The sequence below is a fragment of the Microtus pennsylvanicus genome, chromosome 11 (assembly GCF_037038515.1).
Source record: "Microtus pennsylvanicus isolate mMicPen1 chromosome 11, mMicPen1.hap1, whole genome shotgun sequence".
NCBI lineage: Eukaryota > Metazoa > Chordata > Mammalia > Rodentia > Cricetidae > Microtus > Microtus pennsylvanicus.
In genome coordinates this window covers 57,525,453-57,547,736 of record NC_134589.1, presented here as the reverse complement: position 1 = coordinate 57,547,736, position 22,284 = coordinate 57,525,453, and the positions used below count along the sequence as shown (strand labels likewise).

Below are 22,284 nucleotides of genomic sequence, written 5' to 3'. Positions count from 1 at the left end.
ACACAAGCTGAAGTCTGCTTAGGGGGTAAACAAACAGCGAAAACAGCTTACAGTGCCAAAGTAAAGTGTTTTCATGTGTACTCAAAGCAACAAAACCATGTGGCCACCTCAAAGACAAGGTGAGAAATAAGACTTCTGCTTATATTTCATTCTCATTTTCTCTGTCTCTCTGTTCTCCTGGAAACAGAACCCAGGGCCTCACATGCTAACTAAGCACAACGCCAATTCTTTCTTTTATAATTAGCATTCTGCACACCTTAAAGTGAATCTATTGATATAAGAGTACATGAATTTCACTTAGAAATAACTATGCCTTAGGTGACATTTGTATATAAGAAATTATACATATATTCTCATACAGTGATACTTTCTACACCAGGAAGGACATTAACAAAGCTGGAGAAGCCTGCTCTTCACAGGCAGCAAAGGAAGCACTGGGAGAGTAAGCGGTTGGTTTTGTAAACAGGGAGCTGTGCGAGCACCCAGGGGCTCAGCATAAATAACATGGTAGCGTATTTAGTTCTCTGCTTTATGGGAAATTCTCCAGTACATGCTCCAAGGATTCATCTTCACAAAGATGAAAAGCTCACAAAATGAAGGGAAGACACCCACACACTTGCCCAGCGGATTACAAAATCATAAGCAGGCAGGCAAGCTTTAAACCCCCTTCCCCTCTATGCAGTTCACAAGGAATTCCACAGATGTGAGGAGTTTTAAAGGGTCACAGAGGAGAAACCCACCCTCATACTGAAAGTGCGTGTTAAGCGTCCCATCCACACAGCTGGGAAAGACGTGGTTATATCTGTCACTGTAACCCAGCACTTTCAAGAGTTCCAGGACAGCATCCCTATCTCCATCCTCACAGTATATTTTCTAGAGGAGCTATGTAACTCCTGGGAAGGCCTGCAAAGTCTTCCTTAGAAACTCACATTTCATCAAAATGTTTAGAGGCTTCCTATCCAAGACTCACTGGTCTCTGAACACATGCATAACCAATGCAGTCCTTTCCTTTCTCAGACTGTCAACTGGACCACAAGGCTCACAGTCCACCCTGGTCATCTACATACGGATTTCCCATAAGCTCTGCTTCTTAATGCCCATTTATTTTTTAAGATTCATTCCCCAAAGAATTATTTGAAAAGCAAAATGGTGATAAACCAATCTGGACAACTGCTGATTTTGACACACTACTTGGTAGGAAGATTAAAGCCATTAGCTAGATGACACTTTGAAATTTTCTACAGACTTCAACTTGCAAATAGAACTATCGCTTTTCATTGTCACTGATGGCAGACACCGTGCAACATCATAAGCCAAACCCCACAAACCTACACTGTGTTCTCAGAATGAGTTTGTAGGTGTGTCCCTGGGCAATGGTATAATTGCTTAGATCTGAAAGTTTACTATGATATAACTTAATCCAGGCACAGGAGGTAGTCTCTCCTGGTTTGCTAATGAGACCACGTCTTTTACTAAGTAGCTGTTCTTGCGATAGCCATGACTGTCTTTGTTTCTACTAATGCCCTTTCTTCCAACTGGTTGAATTTCTAATTTAAGTGAGATTTTTAGGCTACCCCAACTGGCAGCCTTCTTTGAACGTCCTAGTATAGTTTTCTCATCAGCATCCATATTAAAGGGGTAACAATTCTTATGGGTATTGTTAAATCTTGGTAAAAAGTCAACTGATGAGGGACAGGGTATCAACCAGAAGTAACTGATTACCTATAATCGCTCCGGGTGAAAAGATAAAATGTTTCATAGAGATTTAAAATAACAGCTGCAGAACTCACTAGGTCTCCCCCTCTTTCTTTCTTCCTTCTCCCTTTTCCCCTTTCTTATATAGTTAATGACTAAGTCTGGTCTGAAAAACCCAGGACCAAATTAAACCTCTTACCTTCAAATGTACTGAGTAACATTGCCGCCAGAATGCAATGTTTCAGGATGGTTACCAAGGCAATTCACCAACGAGCATTTGGTTTGCATTTAAGAGTGAGCATTCAGCAAAGGGCAATCAAGTGCCCCTCAGCCCTCATGAAAATATAAATAAGAGCTGTTTACACTAAGCTAATGCCACCAATAAGTGAGACCACCCCCATAATTCTTTCAATTACCGTCTCTCTTTGAACCTGAGACCTTTCCTGCTTTGAAACCCTATTTGTAGCTTTTTTTCCTTTTCAATAAAGAACTATTTCTTCTCAATATTATTTTCTATACTCAATAACTTTACAACTTTGTTCTTTTCTTTTGAGATACAATGGTTAGATACCTAACAACCTTTCCATAAAATGACCCTCCAAAGCCAGAGCTCAGGCATGAAGGTTTTAAACTTGTGAGAAGTGGAGGAAGTCCCCAAAAAGAGTTTGACAAGAGGGAATTGTTAGCCAGGCGGTTTCCATTAAAATGGTGACACTTCTCTAAGTTTCTTACCCAAACTGTTCAGGTGACCACCTACAGCCAAGCACTGAGAATGAGCATCTTTGTTCTGTCCGACAGTACTCGGTATTTCCTTCATCTGACTACTGCCTCAGGACCGACTGCTCTCTCCCTCTCCAAGCTTAACTCTACGAATGGCAACTGTCATTCCTTCCCAGTACGAAGTGGCATCAGTGCTAACTGCATCACCACTCTGAGCAGCGGGCACAGCTTCCAACAAGAACACGCTTCACCATGCTGATGACTAACACTTGGGAGAATGCCCTTATGGACCACTGTCTGTAAGTGAACCTGGACACCAACAGTCACTTGCCAAGCCTAATGGAATTCACTGGTAACATTTATGTTCATTACTTATCTGAACAAGAAAGACAATTCTTAACTGAAGAATATACATCATTTAGAACAAACCAAAGTCTCTGACGATTCTATGGGCTCAGAGGGCAGAGTTTTCAAATCTGATGAAAATTTAAGAGAAATGAAGCAGGGCAGCCTCAATACTCAAGAGATACGCAGAGGAGAAAAAAAAGTCGCAGGCTATAGACTTCAGCACACAGAGCCAGCAATAGGCAAACCAAGGACCACAAAACACACACCAACCTAAGATCACTTGTTAGACACAGGATTCCTTAGCTGCCCCTAAGCAATAAACTCCTATAGTACAGTAAAATACAGCCATGGAACCAATTCCCAACTTCAGACAAAAACAGATCACATGGTAGTGGTAGTCCCACAAGATGCTATCACCTAGTGACACTGTGCCCACTCTGGCTTGTGTGATTAACACTCTGTGATGTCTGCACAACAAAGTCACCAACCAGAAAGGGTCCGTCACTAAGCACAGTAGCCTTATAATAGATTATTTGTCATTAAGAGGCTGAGCCGTGACTGAAATAGTAGAACAGAATCCACTACACTTTCTTTTACTATTGAGTGACTAGTTCTTCGTCAGCTCCTTGTGTGCACGGCACTAGAAACTAGCCAAGGGAACAGAGATGGTTAACAAAGGTTCAATCTGGAGACTATTCTACAAGTCAGCCCACCATACATTTCACATACTGGTCAAGGAGCGTCACTGTGTGAAGGATACCAAGAACTCCGTAAAGAACACTAGGGCTGCCTAGCCTACAGGCAGGAAGGTGGGAGGGGTGTGTCGTAAAGACAGAGGGAAGGGCTGGCTCAAGAGCTCTAGTGGGAGAGACTAGGCCAGCCTCTCCCCACCTACAAATAAAGTCTCTCAGAAGGTAAATATGGACCAAACTACACGTCTGTCTTTATAAAGTCAGTGGACAGACAACAGACTTCTCTTTGTATTTCTGACATCCAAGTTTACTACTCCTCCATATTTGTGGCATAAAAAAGACATTTGTAAAATTTCAACTACAGTAGAGTTTAGAAAGGTTTCCAAAACAACAGGTGGACAAAATCTTTCTTCAGCAGTTACAACCTTGGAGCATTCTTTTGATACTTCTGTTAGTGTTTCATTCCTTAATCTTAAAAAAATTCTTTTTTATTATTGTTGTTTATATGTGTGCATGTGTACATGTGTGCATGATGTGTATACATGTGTTATAATGTGTTATATACATATACATGTGTGTGTGTTATAATGCAAGAGTAATAGGGAGGACAACCTTGTAGAGTTGGTTCTCTCATTCCACCTTTATGTAGATTCTAGGAATCAAATTTAAATTATCAAGCTTGCAAAAAAGAGCTTTTACCTACTGAACCATCTTACTGCATCTCTTAATCTTAATAAATGGGAAGCTACCACGTTTTGCTTTGAACTGAAAACTAAGCCCTCAATAATACTCCCAAAGGGTAATTTGGCACCCAGCCAAGTCTAGCATGCTGACTGAGAAGTAATGGCTTGGTCCACCTCCAAAGAGCTTCAGACAGCCTGCTCCTAGACGGTGACCTGTTTGGAGCTGTAGACTCTAGTAGAAACTCAGGTATCTAGAGTAATGGGTGGGGGCTAGGTAAACAGGCTAGGGATGGGAAAATAATGGCATGTGGGAATTCTCCTATTGGACAAGAACTACTCTCTTATGTTGTGTGGGAGGAGAAAGAAGACAGGTTTCTACAAGTTAAGAGGGATCCGGGGAGAAGAGGCTTGGCACTCTCCTCTCTAAGCATGCCATGGGAACCGTCTATATCAGGGTCATCACTTGAAATTCAGATTCCCAGGCTACAACTCAGGCCAAGAGAGAAGGAATTTTGGGAGGACATGCTCAGAAACGTACATGAAAACAAGACCCCAAGGATCTCAAAGGTGTAGGAAGCTAGAAAAATACTGGAGAGTTGATTAGATTGGGATTTTGATGCCGGGCTTTTAAAATGATGGACATTGAAACTCTGCCATATTTTAGCCTTCCTTGTGGCTGGCTGCATGCTGCGCAAACCTGGCACAAGACACAGCAGAGGCTCCTCTCGGGAGCTTCCCTTCCCCTCTCGTAAGGTGGCTCCTGACCTTCTACCTTTGCCCATGTTCATGTTGCTGCCTAGAGGAAGAGGAGAGTGTAGAAGACATCTTGTGGTCTTAGGGTCATACATCATGAACCAGTGAGAGAAAGAAAGAGACACAAGGCATCATGCTGAAACACTAACCCAAAACTTAACATGAGTGCTGAAGCTCCGGCTCTTCAGAATTCCCATCCAGGCAGCCGAGTCCACCCTCAGTTCTATTTCTCTCTTTTTCCTTGAAAATTGCCAGTATTGTCAGAAAGGGATTTTCATCCTCAGGAGAAATTTATTTTTACCTTTTTCTAGTATTAACTACAGCATTTTGTACTTAACAACCAGTTCAATCAACATGAAATTGAATTTAAGACAAGTAAATCCCAAATTAATAATGATATGAGGAGAAAACAGAGCAAATTAGCTAAATGTATGTTCATCCATATTAAATGCAAAACAAAACAAAACTGGTTAAGGGCTGAAGAGATGACTCAGTGGTTAAGGGTGCTTCTGCTCTTGTAGAAGACTCAGTCAATGCCTAGCACCCATATGGCAGCCCACAACTATCTGTAACTCCAGTTCCAAGGGATCTGATACCCTCACTCAGACATATATGCAGGCAAAACACCAATGCACATAAAATAAAAAATAAGTCATTCAAAAAAAGGGCTTTTTTTCTAAAGCCAGTGGTGATGGTGCATGCCTTTAATGCCAGCACTCAGGCATAATGGTATATTATTTGTGTTTTAATAAATAAAGCTTGCCTGAAGACCAGGACAAGGCAGTCATACTAGTCAGCCATACAGTTCAAAGAGTGGTGGCACACACCTTTAATCCCAGGACTTGGGGAGACAGAGGCAGTAGGACCTCTGTGAGTTCAAGGCCACCCTAGGTTACACAAGACTGAATCTGTCTAAAAGAGAAACTGTAGTGCTTACACTACAGGACGGTATGCGAGCCAGGAACTAAGCTGGAGACAGACAGAGACAAGGGGGCACGGGTCATCCTTGATACACGAATGACAACTTTATTGTGCTCAGGGGCAGCTTATATAGGGCTCTGGCCACGCCCCAGCTCTCGGGATCTTCCAGCTGCAGATTCACCAGAACTCAGAGCAGCTGCAGGCTGCTCAGAGCAGAGAAAAACAAGTTGTTTACAGGAAACTCAGGGTCTGGTGGTCTGCAGTTCCCAACAAAAAAGAGCTCACACAAAGGTGATCCCAGCCCTAGGGAGGTGGAGACAGGAGCGATATGGCTGGGTGGAAAGAAGAATATAAAAGGGAAGAGACAGAAACTCAGTGTTGTGTGGCGTTTGAGGACTCATGGTGACAGGATCTCACTCCTTTGGTCTGAAGATCTGGAAAAGATAAAAGGTCTCTCTAGTGGTTGGTTGCTTTGCTTTTCTGATCTTCAGGTTGAACCCCAGTTTCTGTCTCTGGGTTTCTATTATTCATGCTAGGGTAGAGGCAGACAGATCTCTAAGTTTGAGGTCAGCCTGGTTACATATATGTAATACAGAGAAACCCTATCATGAACAAACAAAACGAAACCGATTACTTTTTGTCAGGTTGGCCTGTACACAAGTCTTGGGGACACTATATCGATTAATAATTGATGTGGAAGAGCTCAACCCACTGTAGTCCATGCTGCCCACATAGCAGCTAGTCCTAGAAGATATTAAAATGGAAGCTAAGTAAGCCAGGGGGAGCAAGCAGTAAGCAGTGTTCCCCCAGTGTCTGCTTCATTTTCTGCCTTCAGGCTCCTGCCCTGGCTGCCCTCCAGGATGGACTAGAGCTGTGAGATAAAGCCTTTCCCCTGCAGCTTGCATTTGGTCAGTCCTGGCGTTTATGAGCGATACAAGGCCATTATTAGAACAATACAAAGTCAAGCTAGGACAGGAATAGGGTGTTGCTGTGACAGACCTGAGAGGACTAGGGGAGCGTTCGGACTTTGGACTGGAAAAGCCACTGAGTTCTCAGACCTTAGTGAGCTGTTCTGTAGGAACTTCCAGGACACTGCTGGGAGAAACGCAGATGGTTGAGGCCTGGCTTGTGAAGTTTCAGAGGAAGCTGAGAATCCCTGAAAGACTTCCCAGGGCCATTTGGGAGGTATTTTGTATGAAGGAGCTGTGGTTTATGGTCAGGTAGGGCTGAAGATTCAGCTGGGATTAACAACAGGCCAGCATCACTAGTTGAAAACTTCTGGGAAGTGTTTTCCTCAAGGGCAGAGCTGTGGTCCAGAAGCGGCAAAGGTTGCATCACCAAGGTGGCAGACAAACTTAGTAATGTGTAATTCTTCCACATCTTACTAGTTTGGGCAGCACGGGAGCTAGAAGACTTTAGGGTCTTAGAGAGCAGTTGAGACTTGGCACCACGAGGCAGGGTCGGGGTCACTAAACAGAGGCTGAAGAGGCTACTGGTGAAGTTGTAGCCTTAGCATCTATGGAGACCCCAGGATACTGGAGATGCCAGGGCTTGGGGATGACCACCAAGGACATTGGCAGGTGTGCAATGGAGCTGGCCAGAGCTTACAAGGTAAGTTGCTTGTCCTTCAGATGGCAGAACTAGGGACGGGGGTCTGCACAAGTGCTTTGGGACACAGAAGACCGTGGGTGAACCTCAGACGTCAGACACTGAGCTACTTACACTGTTGGACTTCGTTATGATGTAACTGTAACTGCACTGGTTCTTCCCTGCTGGAGTAAGAAGTATATATCTTACTTTTTGATTTTACAGGAGCCCACAGTTGAGAGATTTTGAACTTTTCAAGAGATGTTAGATATTTTAAAGAAACTGAACTTTAAAGTGCGTAAATTTTATAGAATGTGGGACTTTTAAAGTTATACTATGTTTCATAGTGTGATATTAACACATTTTGAGGGACAAACAAGAATATAAAAAAATAAGAGGCCCGATCAGATGGCTCTGTGGTTAAGAGTATTTCTGCTGTTCCAGAAGACCCGTGACCAAACCCTAAAGCCCACACTGCAAAGTGTACAACTGCCTGGAATCCCACTTCTACGAGTCTAATGTCCTCTTCTGACCTCCGTTGGAAGCAGCATGCAAGTGGCACACATTCACACTCACACAGAGAGATACACACACACACAAATGAAATGAATCGTTTTAAAAGAAAACAAAAGCAAAACACGACCTAAGTAACCAAATTCAGAGTAAGTCTCTCACAAAAAGGTGAGTATGATATTAAATTCTACAAGCTTATTTACCAAAATCTATAAAAGGAGAGTTATTTTGGCATTACTAAAATGAGAATATTTTAATCTTCTTTTTTTAAAACCTATTTATATTTTCTTAAAATAAATACATAATAGTTACATAATTTAAAATACTACAGAAATATCTGGGAAGCATTATTAGGCATTATTCAAAATGCAAACCTCAAGGGATCCCTCTAACTCTGCAAGTAGGAAGGTATTACTGTGGGGGCATAGGTTGTTTGCACAGCTAACGCCAGAGACCACAGTAAGGACACAAAGCAATCTAAAATGAACCAGCTCTAGCAACAGCTTCATCTATCGGTTCCAATAAACAATCTATTCAGTGTGCTGGCCTTGGGAAATGTAACTTTTTAGCACAGATGGTGGTCAGGAAAAGTCCTGTTTTTCATTGACCTACATTCAGTTGAAACTCATTGAGTCACTGCAGCCTCTTATGATCCTAATCCAAATAAAATTTCCTCACCCTGGTGTGGTGCTTGCAACAAGCTGCAACAACATTACTGTAAACAGCTCAGCTGGCAGCGGCTCAGGGAGGCCTTTGACTCCTTTATAAACTCAGTTTTACTTTCCTTTACACACTTGCTTGTGCACACGCACGCGCGCGCGCGCACACACACACACACACACACACACACACTTGTGCACACATCTTCAAATGACATTCACACCAGCAAAGGATTGGCCCAAGCCCTGGAAGAAGTGCTGAGTTTTCGGGCTGCAGCTAGTCTGCCCTCCTACAAAGGAAATCACAGTCTGATCAGTATATGGCCCTTCCTTGGCATATTATAGCACAAACAGAGGAAGCACAGAAAAGACTCGTTCTATGTGACTGCAGGCTCTCAAAACTTCCTGCCTCAGCTGCCATTAGCTAGAAATGAGTTGTCTAAGATGTTAAAAGTCCAAGAGAAATCAATTTACATGTATCAGGGATCTCCTTAAAGAAATATTCCTGCTGACTCCAGGCTGTATGAATTCAAGTAATAAACTAAAGAGGAAAGTACAAGGTCAGTCAGATGAGAGGGCTTAGGGTCACTAAAGGGTGCTACTTCTTTAAATGAAAGAAGCAGAAGGAAATGGCTTTAATTCAATTAGTCACATGGGATAAATAAAATCATATGAAGGAAATTTACAACCCCAGGTCTCTTCCATCTGTGGCTGTAGGTGAGGAGGTAGCCCCCTTTCCTCGGAACATCTTGCTTTTGCATGCCTCTCTTGTGTGGTCCAGGGTCTGCCCAGCTGCCTTTCCTGTGGCCAGCTGTCCCACCCGCCAGCTCTGGCTCTCAAATAAGCAAGTTCTCCCCAGCACCAGTCAGACCAGAATGTCTGGGACCAAGTCTGATGCCTGGGTCCTGCCTCCATCAGGTTTCTGAGGTAAGTACTGATCACCCGGTGTTACATATGAAACATTTAGATCTCTGGGTCATGTCTTGGACCGAAGGAATCTGAATCCCCAGCACAGTGCAAGGAATTAGCATTTTAACCAGCATGCCACCAGTGCTCCTTCCCCTTGAACACAGCATACTAAAGGATAATTAAGATATTAAATCATTACTACTGGCTTAAGATTCCAGACTCAGGTTTTACATATTAAATTCCGTTGTATCTAGGATGCCAACTCAGATAAACAACCACATAAGCCACATTAAAAAAAAAAACAAACAGTACAATAGCCAGAATAAAGAAAGTTGTAGCAAAACAATCCTGACCTTAGTCACCCTTTATTTGTTACTAATAAAATACTCATCGGATAAACTTTAAAAAAATGAGGTAGATTACTCAAAGCAGCTCCTGCTTGCCATCTCCTGACTTTCCAGGTAGTGGGCACTGACTTCCTGAACCTTTCCAGCCAGGCTTCTGAGAGGTCCCCCTGCATCTACAGCGTGGTCTGAGTCCTTCCTGTGGCGAGGGGTCTGCACCTCTGCCTGGGACAGAGCCCTGACTATCTGCTTCCTTGCAGGATTTTACAGGCCTTTCGTAAGAACTAGAGGAATGATCTTAAGGAATTCTGCCCTGTTGCCTCTGCTCTGCTCGCTCTCCCTACCACCCCCATACCCGTTCTTTCCTGTGACCACACTGCTAATTCCATCTGAAGACCCCGAGTTCTTCCAGGATAGAATTCCATCAGACCCTGTCTTTTGAAGAGACTTGCTCAATGAATTTGCCAAAATCAAACTCACCTTTCCCCATACTTCTTTGTTTTTTTCTACACAGCCCTGGATGACCTTGAATTCAGAGACCAGCCTGCCTGAGCCTCCCAATTACTGAGATTAAAGGAGTATCTGGGTGCCAATAAAACCATATTTAAGGATATAGGAGACCATGGATAATAGGCCTGTGAGCCATGTCGCCTTACTCCATTTCTAGTGAAACAGATACTAAATGACACCAAATCCTTACAGACTGAACAAACACACAGGCATATCACAAAAGCCTTGAACTAAGACTTTATGACATATGGCAGTCAGCCCTTCCTAACCATGAGTAAGACAGGACCCATCTGAACTCACCAAAAGGAAAAGGTAAGTGGGGCGGAGTAAAAGAAAACAATAAGGCATCACACACACTAATCCAAAGCACCTAACAGCCACGTTCCGTGCGCAAGGCTGGAGGGAAGATGACGCTTGTTTCTGTGACTACTGGGACGGGAAGTCACAGTGACAGAATCCTCGGCACAGCACTTCTATTCAGTTTCTGGGGCTCTTTCAGCTCAGTTTTGTGGCCAAATAGTCAGGGCAGTGTTCATACTGGCAGTAATGGTTCAGGAGACAGAGGCAGCTTGCTTACATCCTAAGACTAGTCAGCAAGCAGAAGGGGATTCCAGCTAGAGCGGGCCAGGCTGTACCTAACAGAGCCCACCCACAGCAACCCCTTCCTTCAGCAAAGCCCAGCTCTCAAAGGCCCCAGAACCTCCCAAGTAGTGCCACTGGCTGGAGACAAAGGACTGAAATAAATGAGCTTATGGGAATCATTTCACATCTGAACCGTAACATTCCTTGCTGCACAGGCTCACGGCCATCTCATAATACAAAATGTTCTCAGTCCAACTTCAATAGTCCAAAGTTGGGAGTGGGAAGCTCACTGTAGCAGTCCACAGCAGCTGAGTTACTTCAGTCTAGGTATCCATCAGTGGAATAGCAGATTAGAGAACGCGCTAAGGATACACACCGTGCAGTCTTATTTAGCTATAAGAAGAATGAAGTCTTGTCTGTAGAAAACGGATGGAACCAGAGATTGTGTTAACTGAAATAAGCCAGACTAAGAAAGACAAACGTCATGTGTTTTCTTTCATGAGATCTAGATACAAAATATATGTCAGCATAAAAGTGGAACTATTGGGGGAAAGAAGAGGAAACGGTGGGACGGTGCAGGTAGGGGGAACAGTGTGTGAACATGGTTTGAGTTCACAAACCCACTATCCGCGCAGCCAGTGTGCTGCAAAGGAGTGCTTTCGGCTGAAGACACACAACTCAGCGCTGTCTGAAGCTTGCTTTTGACTTAGTCTTCAGATTTAGTGGCAACTAAGACACTTAAAACAGAAAGAAATTCACAAAGTGACCATCTCTCTCTGAGAAAACTAGAACTTGTTACGGCCATGGTTGAACAGTGCGACTCTACAACAGAGTAGATGCCCACGTGACAACACTCGTCCTCCCAGCGCCTCCCTATGTGACACCCGGGTCATTCATCAATTTTCCCAATGTGCCGGGATGCAGCAGGGTTCTTGGTTGTTGTTCAGGCTTCTGCTACTGCTTCTCATTCCCCTCATCTCCCTGCCCAGTAAACCCTCACTCACCTATACAATCTGCATGGACAGAAACAGTTCCCCTGGAAACACAACACATAGTCAGTAGACATTTAAATATTTACCCATAACTATTTCCAAACTCACCTGTCAGCACCCTCATTTGTAAGGAACATTGCTGGGTGCTTTAATACATTATACAATTAAAATTCTGAAATGATATACTTCTTTCCTCCCTTACAGGTGTATATATTATCTCAAAAAGGTAAAGAAAAAGCACCTAAAACTCACTGGGAGTAAATGTCCAGCTAGGATCTCAAGACTGGAACTGATGGAGGAGAGTCTTCTGTTTTGTGTTAATTTCATTGGTTAAATAAAGAGACTGCCTTGGCCCTTTAATAGGACAGAAAATTAGGTAGGCGGAGTAGACTGAACAGAATGCTGGGAGAAAGAAAGCCGAGTCAGGCAGTCGCCATGATTCTCCCACCCGACACAGCCGCAGGTTAAGATCTTCCCTGGTAAGCTACCTCATGGGCTACACAGATGATTAGAAATGGGTTAGATCAATATGTAAGAGCTAGCCAATAAGAGGCTAGAACTAATGGGCCAGGCAGTGTTTAAAAGAATACAGTTTCCATGTAATTATTTCGGGGCATAAGGCTAGCCGTGCGGGCGGCCGGGTGCCAGGAACGTAGCCCGCCGCTCCTATCACAACATGGAACCCCATGCAGGTTTCCTAGACAGGCCTGAAAGATCTGACTAGAAACGGCAGCACGGGATAGGTAAACAGAGATGCAAGAATTGGCTGTCACTACAGTACATTGCCTTAGAAGCAGGCAGAGTTGGAGCAGAAGGTAATGTAGACACAAAGGCCTCTTGTGTAGGCTAGCAAACAAAGACCGGAAGTGGTCTCGGGAAAGCAGCTGATAGTTCTGAGCAGCATGAGCTGTAGGTAGGGTAGAGGAAGACAAAGGGACAATTAGGGGGGAAAAAACCAGGACTGGAGAGATAGTTCAGTGGTTAAGAGTACTGGCTGCTTTTCCAGAAGAGCATGGTTCAGTTCCCAGTACCCATAAGGCCACTCACAACCCTCTGTAACTCCAGCTCCAGGGGATGCCGCCCTCTTCTGACCTGTGGATACCAGGCATGCATATGGCACACAGAAATCCACACAGGAGAAACACCTATATACATAAAATTATAAATAAATAAATCTCAAAAAGCAACGGCCCTGGATGTTCCCAACCTGAATTAGAATAGCAGTTGTAGAGGGAGAAGCACATTTGAGAGGCACTACCCTTGGTTCCATTCAGATGCTGGACTAGAGCTGAAAGAGACTGGCTTCTCAGCTGAGGAGAGAATACTGCTACTATTCCTGACAGGGACAGGAAGATAAGAGAAGTGGACCAATCAGCAGCCTAGACGTGTTAAATGACAGTGCACAAAGAAGACCCTGCTGCTGACAGGAGTCACTTCTGAGGCTGACCTCCTGAAAGGTCCCACTTTGTAGGTGACATCTGTATGGCTACAATATATTGATACACCCAGACCTCCTGCAAAAACCACAAAGCACAATGGTGAACTCTTGCTTAGCCGGAGCGTCTCTATGCAGAAATAGACTTGTTCTGTTTGTTACACCATAGAATTCTTGCTATACTCTATCACACTCACTATGTCCACTCAACCCCACCCCACTCCCAGCAAAAAGAGAATTTTCTTTAAGAGCATTTGGTCACTCAGGAAGGAAGTTGTTGCCTGAGATTCTTGGTGTCCACACCTTTGGAGACAAAGGAACTCCTTCTTTCCGCCATCCTTCTCTGTGCTCAGAGTCTTCACTTCTGCTCATCTGGTGAGACTCTTATTTGCCACTTTCTGCCTTCAAAGAGCACCTGGTTTAACCTGATCACAGCTTGCCATACTGTCCCTTTACTTTCATCCAAGAAGAGGGAGCAGGTCTTCATTTGCAGGATAACCAGAACACTCTGAAAATAGCTGTCACAGAGCTGGATCGAACTCTAGCTATCAGATGACACAGGACCACGCTGTGCCTGGCTCACAGGGCAGCCCATACAATAAACAACATTATTATAGGATAGTAGCCAACTGGATACAAAAAGATTGGATCTAATAGTAGGATTAGAGGGGGAAACACTTCCAAACATCCTTGGAGTGATCTAGTCTATAGCCCTACACACATAGGATAACCCAGAGGTCCCACAGGAACAGAACATAGAGTAGCTAAAGTCCCCAGCAGTGCAGCTTCCTGGACTCAGGTACTGCATTTTAAAAGCACAGTGACTGTAAACATAACAAGCATAAGGAAATAGGCAGGATAAACGTCTACTTTAATTCACATGAGGTCACTTTTGGCATAAAGGTTACAATGTACGACAATCCCCAATTCTGTGGAAGCAGAATTCAGAATATCCAAGTGGGAATCATAATTAGAGAAAGAAAAATCTTGAGTTTCAAAGCTTAAGGGAGGTAATAAATACAGCTCAGTAGAAATAAACAACGGTCCCAGAAAACCAGGTACCTGTGAGTTTGATCTTGGACAGTCGAGCCAAAATGCCGGGCAGATCGTCAGCGTGAAGTTTCATCTCTTTCCACTGCCTTTCTTCCTTTGTCTCTTTGGCTGTGTCGACAGCATGCTCCACTATGGAGGCAGCCTCCAGCTCCATCAACTCCTCATTTGGCTTCTGGGACAAAGGCAGGCTGGAGGCTGACAGAGATGGCAGCTCATCCACTTCTGCTCTAGCCTGCCCTGAAGACATGTGTTCAAGGAATGGAGAAGTTGCTGGCTCTGGCTTTGGTTTGACTCGCTGGCTAAGGCCCCTGTGCAGCTGTGTGACATACTAGACAGACAGACAAACAGCATGCGTTACTACAAACGATGATGTCCCTTGACAGCTTTCACTGCTGGGAAGAGCTTACCATATAACGTCACACTGTTAGCACGGCATGCGATACAGTGTGTGTCACAGACATCAGCACTAAAAGACAAGGAGCTAAGATTAATGCTTTGGCTATAGTTTTAAATTTGTGGTTTAGAAAAATCTAGGAATCTAAGTTCATGGCAAAGAAGAGCCATCTGTTACCGACTGGCCTTCCTGAAGGCTGGACTTTCTAATCTAAATACAACGAAACCGGCTACAGATAAGCAAGGTCAGCTACTGACCACCTGGCTCTTAAGCAAACAGTCTTGAGTGGAGTTCACTGGAAGGCGAGCAGGGCCACTCACGCTGCACTCATGTGGGAGTGTGGGAAGAGGAAAGAACACCAGTTTTAGAGTCAGCCCCTATCACTGATGGGCAAAAACTGATAATTACTAAAAATATTGTGAGGGTCCTTATTTTTTATATTAATATACATTTCAGTTAACCTTCACAACAGTGCCATACTTATAAGGCCATTACTTATAACTCTTTTATTTATAGATGAGAACACCAAACTTGTAAAATTTGACAAAAACCAATATATTGGATTTTAGTAACATTTTGTATTAATTAAATTTTAAGTTAAAGAGGGTATTTTAAATGAAAGGGTGAGATGTTTCTAAATAGAACATTAGACTATGATGTGATGCTCTTTCACAGAAGCACTACGAATTTCCAGCTGTCTTACTAGTCCATGACCCTTTCCTAGAAGAGAGTCATGTTGCCACAATCTTTACATAGATACAGGCCTGTAAGAACCAGATACTCAGTGCCACTGTAAAAGCACTGGCAAATTAAAAAAAGAAAAGAAAAGAAAGAAACTTTACTTAGTCCACTCAGTAGTGTGTGCGCGTATGTGTGTGTGTTCACATGCAGTGAGGTACAAACACAAATCAAAGGTCAACCTTCAGTGATGCTCCTCAGGAGTCATATCTCTTTTTTTTTTTTTTAAAAAAAAGATTTATTTATTTATTGTGTATACAATGTTCTATATGTATGCATTCCTACAGGTCAGAATAGGGCACCAGATCTCATTATAGATGGTTCTAAGTCACCATGGAGTTGCTAGGAATTTAACTCAGGACCTCTGGAAAAACAGGACCTCTTAACCTCTGAGGCATCTCTCCAGCCTAATCCACCTTGTTTCCTGAGACAATCTCTTGCTGGACTCTGGGGCTCACCAAATGGGCTGAGATGGCTGGCCAGTAAGCCCCAAGGATCCTATGTTTGCCTCATTAAAACTGAGGAAACAAGTGTACACTTCTACACCTAGCTCTTTTCTGTTGGTTCTGGGGATCCCCCATAGATCCTCATAGTTGCAAAGCAAGCACTTTACAGACTGAGCCATTTTACATTCCCTCAGAAGTATTTTTAAAGACTTTTCAAATGCACCAATGGTCTAAGAAAATAAGAGGGTCACACTGTTAAACAACTACTGTATTCCTGACATATTTACAGAACTTCAAAGAATGTATAAAAGATGCGCCCTACCAGTTCAGCTTTTCCTAATTTTAGCCTGGTTGAAATATGCCATAAGTTTTCAATCTTTCTCCAAACTTAATCAATAAATTCAAGATCATATATTTAAACTCAATGCCAGAATTATTCTGGTTTCAGTTAAGAATAATCAAAGCAAGAGATTAAAGTTTTGGATAAACTTAAGAGAACACTAAATAAAAGCCTCTTTCAAACAATACTTCCTAAAACTTTTCTTCGAATAGGAATCTCTGCAATTCCCTCACCCAGAGAAAAGCAGAGGCAAAAAGCAACTGAAGGAAGGCTTCTACTTACCATGCGCTTGAGGAAGCTTAAGTGCTGGACCATGACCCACTGATTATTGACATTCCTGAACAGACGTGTGACCCTGTGTGGCAATTCCTGTATAGTTCTTCTCTCGAGATACCAGACACAGCCTCCCACGGAGCCTGCAGCAAGGAGACGAAGAGAAGAAGGCATGTTGAAACGGTGGCCGCTCACTCAGTTGTGCCTAGATCAAAACCAGGCAAGATGCTGCTGGGTGGGGCTGGACTCCAAGCCACCGCTGACTCCCACTGGGGGATAAGTAGCACTCATCAGCACTAGGCTTGGGTGAGGGATGGAAATGTCACCTTCACATCATTATGCTTACAAGAGTTCAGACTACCACACTGTAGATGTTTCTAATACAGTGCAATGAGTTCACTTTTTATAAAGTAGAAAGGGAAGCACTCATCTTTTCTCACTAAACGCTGGTAAACTGAAATGAAGGTTTGGATTTCCTTTGCGTAGTTAAAATAACTACAAGGAAGGGAAAATGACGTTCAGTAAAATACGACCGTCAACCCAGTTAGGAATGAGCTGCTTCTGTTGCACCCAAATTTGAATTCTAATCACTTTATTAAACCTCTCAAGTCAACAAATTCAGAGCTTATCTCAGACATCACCCTCGTCCAGCATGTGAAAGCATAGATGCTACAGTTATCCCCTCGCTGACCCTCCGGGTCCACAGCCAATCTTTCCTAAAGTGTCTCCTCTCATGGATTCTACAACCTAAAGTTTATCTATGTTCTGTTTTCTGCTTCTTAGTTTTCTAGTGTGCTTCAATTTTCTATGTTTTGTGTAGTTATTTCCACTAAGTTTAAGCATTCCCTCCTGGAGGAAGGCTTGTAATACTCAAGAAGCTACAAACCTACAGGGCTCTGGAAGCTTAGAAAGTTTTAAGATTGGGAAGGGCTCCTCCCTGAGGTTATATATGCAGTCAAACAGTTGCAAGGTAGGACATGCAGGTCACACCAATACCCCCTCTTGCTATTCAAAGACTCCTGGGAGCTTCTACTGGAGCAGAGTTATAGCAATGAGAGGAAAGTCATCCTGCCTTCGTGCATCTCCTTTCTTTTCCAACCTGTGTGTCACAGATCCTACCCCTAAGCCTCCCCAAACAGCACCACCTCTGGGGACCAAGAGTTCAAATGTCTGTGCCTATATTCAAACCAGCATATATTGCTATCACAAACCTGCACATCTACTTTATCACAGCAATACTGCCTCATGACCTTCCAACAAAGCACATTACACACAACTGGATAAACATTATTTACACTGTTTCCTTCTGTGCAGTCTACTCTCTATCAAATTCTCAGTCTCTTCCACTATTCTATCATGTTATATTGTGTTTTATCAGAGTACTTCCTACTACTTTTGAACTTTTATTTACTCTTCTCTCATATATTACATCCTGACCAGTTTCCCCTCCTCCTTCTCCTCCTAGTCCCTCCCCCATCACCTCCCCTCTTCCCCAGATCCACTCCCCAGCCATTTCCCTTCAGCAAAGGGCAGGCGTCCCAGGGATATCAAGCAAACACGGCATAACAAGTTACATTAATACTAAGCACATCCCCACATATATGAGAAAACCCAGAGGAGGGAAAGGGTCCCAAGAACAGGCAAGATTCAGAAACAGCCCCTGCTCACACTGCTAGAAGTCCCACAAGAACACCAGACTACATAACCATAATTTGTATGCAGAGAACTTAGGTCAGATTCATACAGGCTTTCTGGCTATCACTTCATCTCTGTGAACCCCTATGAGCCCTGGTTAGTTGATTCTGTGGGACATATTCTCTGGTGCCTTTGACGCTCTCACTCCTACAACCCTTCCTCCCCTCTTCCACAGGATTCCCCAGCTTGCCTAATGTTTGGCTGTGGGTCTCTGCATCTGATGATAGCACTTCTTCTTTTCAATGACTTATTTATTTATTATTTTTATGTGTGTTGGCGTTTTCCCTACATATCTGTGGGAGACTGTCAGATTCCCTGGAGGCAGCGTTACAGGCAGTTGTAAGTTGTCAGGTGGGCACTGGGAATTGAACCCAAGTCTTCTGGAACAGTCAGTGCTCTTAACTGCTGAGCCATCTCCCGAGTCCCATGATAGCACTTCTTAATGCAAACTGTTAAAGAATGCAGTCCCCTGAACAAAACATCCTCCATCTATGTCAGACCAGCTACACCTGCTTGCAAAAGTCCCTCAGGATCCAGCTTGCTAGCTGTTGATCTTCCCTCATAGACAAGGCACTGGGGAGGGCTTGGACTTTCATGTGAGATTTCAGCCACTCCTCACCATTTGTTAGCAGTTCTGCCTTAATTGCCCATGGCTTCAGGGCGCAGAGGTGCTAGAGTCAAAGGCTGGGAAAGGTTCACTGGAGGGGCACCATCATCCACACTGGGGACAACCTTGCAAGAGCAGCTGCTCTGCGATCCCTCTACTCCTACCAGTAGCCCTCACCCATGTTCTATAAGCAACTCAATAAACACATTGGTTCCCCAGGTTGAACACTGGTGGAATCATAATTTGGTTCTTCATTAGGACCTTATCATGAGGGGGTAGGCACTGTTTCCGTCTCCCCAAGGAAAGAATTCTCTAAACACCATCATCATAGTGTTTAGTTCTTTAATGGCCATCTCTCCTTTAGTCACCTTTTCTACCACAGCTACTGGACACTTGCCAGATAATAAAGTGAAATGTTTGGTGATGACAAGCCCAGGGAGCCTTCCTCAACTGTGAGAATGAGCCCCGCCTCTGGAAACACAAGGCCATTATCTTAAAGTAGAGGTGAGCCAAATCCTCAAACCACAATTATGACATGCTCACTTTCAAATGGATGGATATGTGTTTGCCTTGGAACCACCTTGGAAATTATTTCAAGATTAGGTGGGCCAAGTTGAAATTTTACAGAATGGCAGCAACAAAAATCCTGGGGGAGGGCAGGCAGAACATAACTTGGAAACTGAATTTGTAAATGATAACAACCCTTGGTTTAGTTAAAGTGTGTCATGTGTTCATGAACAAATACCTAGAAAATGAGAGCGATTTCAGGCCTGGGTAAGCACATGTACACTTTAAGGTATCCAGGGCTTACAATAGATGCATTAAAAATCTGGAGAGTTGGTCCTATCACCATGATTCACTATTAATACTGGGGCTTTTTTTTTTTTAATCAGCTAAGGAGACAAGTGGCTTCAAAGTTCCTGAAGCTTATTTCATGGAAATGAAAACAATCTGAACTTTTCTAAGCAAACTCAGAAGTACCTGCTAACAACCCTAAGGGTCCTTCTCTACCAACTTCCCCATCAAACTTCTGAGTGGGATCTTGCATAGACCGCCCAAGGAACAGGAAGGTATGTCCAATTTTAGCAACTAAAATATTAGTCTCCTCTATTCCACCATTCTAAAGACCGATCCTAGAATAGTAGGGTCATATGCAACCTGTCTCCTACACTGTGGGGCTCATGATCAAAACAGAATTGTCCCATACGGAGCTGAAATGTAGAACAGAAAAGTAGAAAGAAAGGCTTCTCCGAGGAACATATACAGGAGAAGCTTCCAGACAGAGAGAATAGTCAAGCAACAAGAAGAGCTGAGTCCTCTGAAAATGAGTACCAACGGTCAGGATCAAGGAACACTCACAGCAGGAATGACAGAAAGTAACAAAGTGACTCAAAAAAGACTCATAACCCACCTACCCCCAAAACCCAACAAAAAAAAAAACCCACAAACTTTTCAGTATGGAAATTGGCAATCATATAAAAACAGAGGTATCCAAGGAGTCCCTATTACTTATCCCCCAGCTTCAACAATTACCAAATACTGCCCAACCTTGCCTCTGTTACCCTCCCTTCCAATTGCCACCCTATTTTATGAGTCAGAAGGGACCTTTGAGATCATCTCTCTCAGTTACCTCAATAATAGTAAAACTCAAATGATTTGCATTGAGATCACACAAACCCAGGGGAGAAAAGAACTTACTGGAACCACTGTTAGCAACACAGCTAGTCAGACACCGTGGGCAGCTTGTATCTGACAGTGAAGCCTACAAAATATTTCTGGGATGTGAGAAGAAAGTTTTTGACTTCTACTATCTTGTCTCTCATATGGTGTAGCTATCATCTCCAGATATTAGCAACAAAACCAACCTCCTCTTCAAATATTTCTACCAGAACAATCTCCTTCATTCGCAAGTGACTGAGCATGGTCAATGTACAGAGGAACTTCTCTGGGCATGAAAGATAAAGGGGTGAATTAGTGAGAGAGGCAATCTCTACCTTCACAAAGTAGGTGTCTAATTAGGAGAAACGTACTAAATTGATGTACATCTGGATTGCGTGTGTGAACAATTAGAGTATGTCCTAGCCATGATAAATTAAGATGATACAAAAGGCTCCTATTTTAGCTAGAGTGCAGAAGCTGGCCTCTCAGAAAAGGTAAGATATGAGACCTGTTCAAGAATTTGTGATAAAGAAATACTTATCAGAAGGCCTTTCTAGAACGGAAAGAGCCATCCTGAAGGCACAGGGCTAAGTCTCAATGGGATTCAGCCTGCAGCTATTATCCTGGTTATCACCGTGACACTGTTAGCTGGAAGGAAGCTCCTCCATGGGGGGCAGGTGCACCTCTTGTCATTACAAGGCAGTGGCTAGGAAGCGCGGCTCTCATAACCACCAGGATTGTGGAGTCCCCCGGTTTACCCTGCCCGCCAGCTTGCACAGTTTGGAACTCCGAAGAAGCACAAGACACCAAACGTTAGGGACCACCTGGCCTATGCCACAAAACTGGTCCACATCTCCGTGGCCTTTCCCTTCAGGTTACCCCAAAGGTCACCTCCCTGCCAGGTGACAAGCCAAGGGCTTCCAAGGTTGCAGCCAGCTAGAACGAAGATCTCGCGCGTGGCAAATAGACAAGAATTCTCCCACGATCGTTCCCGGTGGGGTACAGTACCTGTGAGGAGGCGCGAGGAGAGGGTGTGCGGGGACGCGGCCATAACGCACTGGTGCAGCTGTCCCCAGGAGCCCCGTGTCCTCTCACCTCACCGGCTCCAGGGCGCCGCCATCTTGCTAGCCCGCCCTAGGAATGAGGCGGGACTTCCTATCTGTCACGTCCGGTGTCCCGCAACAGTGAAAGCTCGGCGGCGGGCGCTTGTGGACTTGTCGGGTGCTGTCTTCACCTGCCGCTCTGGTCGAGATTGGGTGGAGGCGACGCTCCGGGGTGCCCGAACTGCCCGAGCGCGTAGACAGAAGAGCGAGTAGTGGCGGGGCTAGGGCCGCGGAGTCGGTCCCGGCTGGGCTTGAGAGTTGAAGCCTCCTGAATTGTACTCCAGGCTGCTGTTACACAGCCTCCGGCTTCTCGTGTTGGGGGTTTGGTTAAGTAAAAGAACGAGGAAGGAAGGATCTCCTTAAGCAGAAGAGCGAAAGCAATGAGGTGAGAGTCCTGTGGTTCACCTCCGGTGCTAGGCAAGGGGCACTGAGGCAGGAGACTTCGCCGATTGTGCAGGAGCTCGCACTGTACCTCTGCGTGGGATAGGTGCTCCTTGTGAGAGTCTTAAATGCGTAAGTCAGTAAAGGCTACGGAATGAGGTTAACATTTCTGAAGGCTTTCTGAAGAAAGGCTTTGAAGAGCCAGCTTGCTGCTCAGCAGAAGGAACTGCGATTTTTCCAGGTTAGAAGGAA

The 22,284-nt window shown here is 44.1% G+C and overlaps 1 protein-coding gene across 1 annotated transcript in view; it reads right to left on the bottom strand.

The window, feature by feature from the left end:
* Positions 1-21,690, bottom strand: part of Cox10 (cytochrome c oxidase assembly factor heme A:farnesyltransferase COX10) — a 113,497-nt gene extending 91,807 nt beyond the window's left edge. Inside the window, exons 1-3 of the mRNA XM_075992161.1 lie at positions 21,557-21,690; positions 16,597-16,730; positions 14,406-14,724 (exon numbers count right to left, since the gene is read on the bottom strand). Of these exons, the coding sequence (XP_075848276.1) occupies positions 14,406-14,724; positions 16,597-16,730; positions 21,557-21,599 (496 nt within the window). The 5' untranslated portion in view covers positions 21,600-21,690. The remainder of the gene's footprint in view (positions 1-14,405; positions 14,725-16,596; positions 16,731-21,556) is intronic.
* Positions 21,691-22,284: the final 594 nt, after the last annotated feature.